General features: G+C 41.9%; 1 protein-coding gene across 1 annotated transcript; it reads right to left on the bottom strand.

Moving 5' to 3' along the window:
- Positions 1 to 321: 321 nt before the first annotated feature.
- Positions 322 to 4024, bottom strand: LOC149230328 (uncharacterized). The gene is made up of 4 exons (XM_089381274.1): positions 3888 to 4024; positions 3338 to 3489; positions 1030 to 2992; positions 322 to 490 (listed from the first exon to the last, which is right to left on the bottom strand). The coding sequence occupies exons 1-4, from the start codon at positions 4022 to 4024 to the stop codon at positions 322 to 324; spliced, it is 2421 nt and encodes an 806-aa protein (XP_089237400.1).
- Positions 4025 to 5358: the final 1334 nt, after the last annotated feature.

Genomic DNA, 5358 nt, shown 5'->3' with positions numbered 1-5358 from the left:
AAACAAAGAGCAGTGGACCACATACTTGAATACTCTTTGTTCATACAACAGAGAATAGTTCTATTAAGATATAACTAAACATGTTAGATATAAGTAAATATATGTACAATGAAAGTATTCGTTAGCTTGTAAGCATATGTACAATAAAAGCATTATGTAGAGATGTAATTGAGAATGAGCCACTAATCATATATGCATGATGGGCCATGGCATCGGCAACACCAGTTAGTGTTTATTGTGGTGCCATGTTGTGCAAGCTGTTCCTGCAGTTGATGTCGCATCTGCCTGTGTGCATCCCTTTCATGGATGTGAATTGTAATTTTAAGTAGTTTCCTTATATTCTTTAACAACGTAATTGCTGGGCGCAAACGATAAAGTGGCATGGATTGTTGTGGCAAAATCCTTGTCTGCATATCTTGTAATGTAAGTTCTTGTTGCTGGATTTCTTCGCAACACTCGTACAACTGGCGTAGGTAGCATGTATTCATACCTGTTGGCATCCAAAAAGGAAACACTGTAACTGACAATGAATATGTTTGACGATTTTGTTTGAATATTCGAAATAAATTAAACGATTCCAAATGAGTATAAAATCATATGAAATTAAATGTAATAGCAAGAAATGTATGTGAAACTTCGTTATGTAGTGAGTGGTGTTTACCATGTGGGTAATTCTGGAAGGCAGGTTGTATGATTGGCTAAAGTGTATTAGTCTGGATAGATTTTGATGCAAGGAATGATTCCTCTTGCTGTCTACGCTTAAGATATGGATTCTTGTGCATTTGTGCAATGCGGGAGAATGGGAATGCTGGATTGATGTGTATGTCCGCTAGTGACCGCACTCTTGAAATTGCTGTGAATGTTAGCCCTTGGCGTTCTCTGGTGCCGATGTCCACTGTTGCTTTGTCTAATGTCATTCCTTGTGACTTGTGTATCGTTAAAGCCCATGGCATTTGAAGTGGTATCTGATGGCGTGCACCCCTTGTGATGGGAGGAATGGGTACATATGTTGGGTGTGAAATGTCCCACGGTGTTCCTCTGTATTGTTGAAAGTCAACAACCACAAAGGATGGTAATGCTGGGGGCTTTGAGTCAGTTGAATAAAATATTGAGATGACCTTCCCAAGCGCGCCATTGACAAGGCCTGCATGTACCCATAAGTTGCTGGTGAGCATAACTTTTTGTTCACTGCATAAGAGCACCTTTGCAGGTAGGTGCTCATCTTCTGTTGTAGTAGGAGTTTTCTGTCTTTGTTGTTCCGCAGAGCAAAGTGCTACTGGGATGTTCAATTGTTTGAGCATTTTCTTATTATGCAAGACAACTGCGTTGTTTGTTGCGAATAGGTGCATGGACTCGTCGAATGTGCATTTCTCTTCATGTGTAAGAGATGAACTTGTTCTTGACATTAGATGTTGCCAATCTTCAAGTGTAGATATTCCATTCCTAAGATTTGCGAGTATTTGCCGGAAAGCAACCTGGGACGAGCTAGCTCCTTGTTGACGGAAAACGGTTGAAAGTGTTATGAATATGTCGAAGCTGCGCCAAAGTGCAGTGCCACGCGATGTCCCAGCATATAAAGGAATGTCTTTCACAGGTGGGAGTTGGCCTAAATCTCCGACAAGGATAATTGAGCGATTACCAAATGGTGTATTCCGATGAAGAGGGAATGCCTCTCTTAGACGATCGTCAATGCGAGAAAGCATTTTTGGACCAATGAAGCTCATTTCGTCAATGAGGATGTATTCTACATGACGGAGTTGCTCTTGCAGGTGTAGGAGCGGCTGGCCTTCGAGAGGATGCATTGTTTGGATAGGGATATGAAGGGCAGAATGAATTGTGAGGGCATTTATGTTGAAAGCTGCAACGCCGGTTGGTGCAAGTAACAATAAAGGGTTTTTGTTGGCTGGCGAGTTTTCCACAAATGCTTGGTGAAGGCATTTAATCAAATGGGATTTTCCTGTGCCAGCTGTTCCTTGTACGATGATCTTCCGTGGGGATTTTGGCGAAGGGGTTTTGAAGTGTGAAAAAACAGCGGTGAAAGCTATGCTTTGGGTAGGGGATAATGTATGCTCATGGGGAAGGTTGGAAAATGAATGATGTTGGTTTTGAATGGGTGAGCGGTTGAATTCAATGAAATTGATGGCAGTTTCTTGCAAGGGGGGAGGGACAGTATTTTGTGACCAATTATGGTTGACATCGAAGTCGCGGTAGCCAATCATGTCGAGGTCATCAATTGCAATATTGTAACCTGGGTGTAGTTGAGAGAGGATTTGCCATTCATCCAGCTGAATGGAATCAGGGGGGGTGTGTGGGGTAGGTTGATCTTCAGTAGGTGGGCTTTGTGGGTTTTCGGGTTCGCGATGGACATGCCATGGTGTATATGCACCCTTTTTTTGTTCCCAGTGTGCAATAATTTCTGCATCATTTGAACCGATATCATCAGGGAGTGTTCGGAAGGGGAAATACAAGAGTAATTCACTCCAACAGAAGGTGGCATAAGAAGGATTAGTAGAGGAAGGAATGATATTGTAATGGGGCAAGACATGTACAATCATTGGGGGGAATATGTGTTTCCAGTGGTTTCTTCTCCGCTGGGCAGAATATGACCACGAGTGAGCAGCTTCAAGGAGGGGCAGTGCTTCTAGTGAGGCAGGCCTGTTCATATACGCAACGATAAAGTTTGGTGTCGAACCAGGATTTTCAGTATATTGCGAAACACGTTTGAAAACAGCCCTGTTGACATTCAAAGAACGGAATGTACGGCTGCAAAGAGAGAGAGGTAACTTTTGTAACATATGGCATATTTCTTGTGCACCAATGTCTCTATCTGCAATGGTTTCTGTAAGGAGTTTCCGGATGACACCACTAGTAGGTGCTTCTGGAAGGGCACTTTGTGATAGTCGCGATAGCATTTGACGGTAGCTCTCAGATCTTGTCTCTGCTTTTGTTGCATATTTTGAAATATATTTCAATACAGCATGGCGAGAAAGGACTGGTTGGCAATCAACATTTGCTCTCCAAATAGAGAGTAGATCGGCGTTGTGAATATTCAATCTTTCATCATTGCGAGCAGGGACATAGGTTTTATGACCCTTATCATCAATGAAAAGTGAAGAAGTGGACTTCAATTCCCACGGTACTCCATATCGGCAGCTAAGCACATTGTCTTTCTTACGAAGGCAGGAAGATTCATGACACTTTGTATGACGTTGAACGCAGTTGACAAGCTCTGTGTAGTCTTCAAATTGATTGGATGCGAATATTGATGCTGTGTCAAGGAGACACGGGTTATGAATTGTTGACTGGTGAAGCGGAATAGTTCAATGTTCTGCCTGACATGGATTCCAAGCAGTTACGTAGTGGTCGAAATATTTCTGTGCATTAGCAACTTCTAATGCATTGTCCCAATCAAGTGTGTCCATGTCTGATGAATTTTGTAGCCAAAGGAAGCCATGAATGTGTGCGGATCCTCTATGTTGCCATTCGTATCTGAATATAACATGAAGGGTACATTCAGTTAATACATGTATATGCAATGTATAAAATTAATGTAGAGGGATATGGATATTAAATAATACCTGCACCAGTAGTCGGTTGCATGGAGGCTTTTTTGAAGGATTTCTTCAAGGAAAATTGTAAATCTACAATGCATATATTGGGCTGTTAGATGTGGGTTTTTAATTATGTTTTGGATTTTCCATTGGAAGGGGTTGACTGAAGTGGAATGAACACTTGTGGGCATGATCGTGTGCAAGTCATGCCATTTAGTATCAGCTGCACTGAGAGTGAAGAAGAATGTTGGGCTTCCTATTTGCGTGATCATGTCATTCAGCTCAGATCGACGTTTGTTCCAGAAAGATCGTGTTCCTCGTAGAGCTGACCCAAACCTCATTATTTGCTCTGGCAATCTTGAATCCGGAGAGTCATGAAGACACTGGCGTAGGTCTGATACCGTTGTTGGCAAGTTGTTCTCAATGTACTTCTTCACGAAGACACTGGCTGTTGCTTGGCTACGGTGGCGCATTAGAATGTTATAAAGATAGTAGCGGAATCTTGGGTGTTGGCCAAAGCGGTTATCATGGTAGTGAAGCAAGTGCAAAGCATATTCCTGCATTTCAACTTTTGTAAGTCTTGGTTGCATGATCATTGCAATGCCTGTAGGGAAGAGTGTGGGGAATGCCATAGCAAGGAGGCCGATGGTGTTGTATTCATTTATAGCGGTTGGAGATATTGGAGGCCAATCGATAGAGCTTGTTGAACTTGAATGGGTCGAGTGCAAATAGTTACAAATGTGGTCACGCTCGGTACATGAATTTGGGAGGACTGGAACGAAAAAAGAGGGTTGGATTTCTAATGGAGGTAGCATGACATCATCAGGATTATAAGTGGTATCAGTAGTGGTTTGATGGGGTTCAAAAGAGGAGGTGGTTACACTGTGGAGAAGAGAAGAAATGTCTGTAGGGAGATCTGGCAACGTAGAAATTGTAGATGAATTCAATTGAACATCACGGTAGTAAGGGTCATATTTTATTTTGTATTCAAGGGCTGCAAGGACACGTGATTTGCAAACGTAGAATTCGTAAGCCTTTTCAGATGGATTTTGCCTTTTCACAATGAGGATGTCTAAGTCAGAGAGCATCCGGGGTAAGTATTTGGCAATACTGGTGATATCTTGAGGGAAGCTAATTGTATGGCCACTATATTTATATTGACCACCACGGGAATGAGTAACTTGTAGAATGGGGTTGACACGTGCGATGAGCATTTCTTCAACTTGGGTTAATTGGTGAAGGACACAGGGTTGTTCTCCAGGGTCCATGTTGTTTAGTTCAGAAAAACGATTGGTAGATTTAGATGATGCACAACGAAAACAAGAGAGTCTATTGTGGAAGAGATTTGTTTTCATTCCTGGGTATGCTTCCTTGCATGTTGTGCAAACATGCAAGGTAGAAAGTCCATCAATCCTTTCTCGAAAGCGACGGTGTTCTTCGTTAAGGGGAGGGTTATATTGGATATGATGAACGTGTGCTGGGTTGGTTTGTATAAGTGGGAGAGCATTTGAGGTGGGAAGGGATGTAGAGGAAGTAGTAGGGTTGTTGTGCTGTTCATAAAGTAGTCGACGTCGTGCATTTATTCGATCCTTTTGTTGTGCATAAAGAATACGCCGCCGTTGTTTTTGGCCGCAAGTTGATTGTTTGGTGGCATATCTAAACAAGTACAAGTAATAGTTGTTAGTTTTCGTAAACAAGTAGTGCATGTTTGGTATCTCATTTTATTGGGTGCACATCCATTGTGAAATTGGAACATTATATTTTGAACATAGATTTAAATTTTTTTTAGTTCAACATCGGTGAAGAT

The sequence above is a fragment of the Pinus tabuliformis genome, chromosome J (genome assembly GCF_031772625.1).
Source record: "Pinus tabuliformis cultivar Carrire ecotype Pingquan chromosome J, CPIR1, whole genome shotgun sequence".
Classification (NCBI taxonomy): Eukaryota; Viridiplantae; Streptophyta; class Pinopsida; order Pinales; family Pinaceae; genus Pinus; species Pinus tabuliformis.
The sequence above is the reverse complement of the archived record's forward strand: the minus strand, read 5'-3'. Positions and strand labels throughout refer to the sequence as shown.

Coding starts and splice junctions, on each gene's coding strand:
- LOC149230328 (XM_089381274.1), bottom strand. CDS start 4,024: ATGCGCCACCGTAGCCAAGCAACAGCCAGTGTCTTCGTGAAGAAGTAC. Junction 2,993..3,337: donor CGTAACTGCTTGGAATCCAT/GTCAGGCAGAAC, acceptor ATTGCCAACCAG/TCCTTTCTCGCCATGCTGTA. Junction 491..1,029: donor CAACAATACAGAGGAACACC/GTGGGACATTTC, acceptor GGATGCCAACAG/GTATGAATACATGCTACCTA.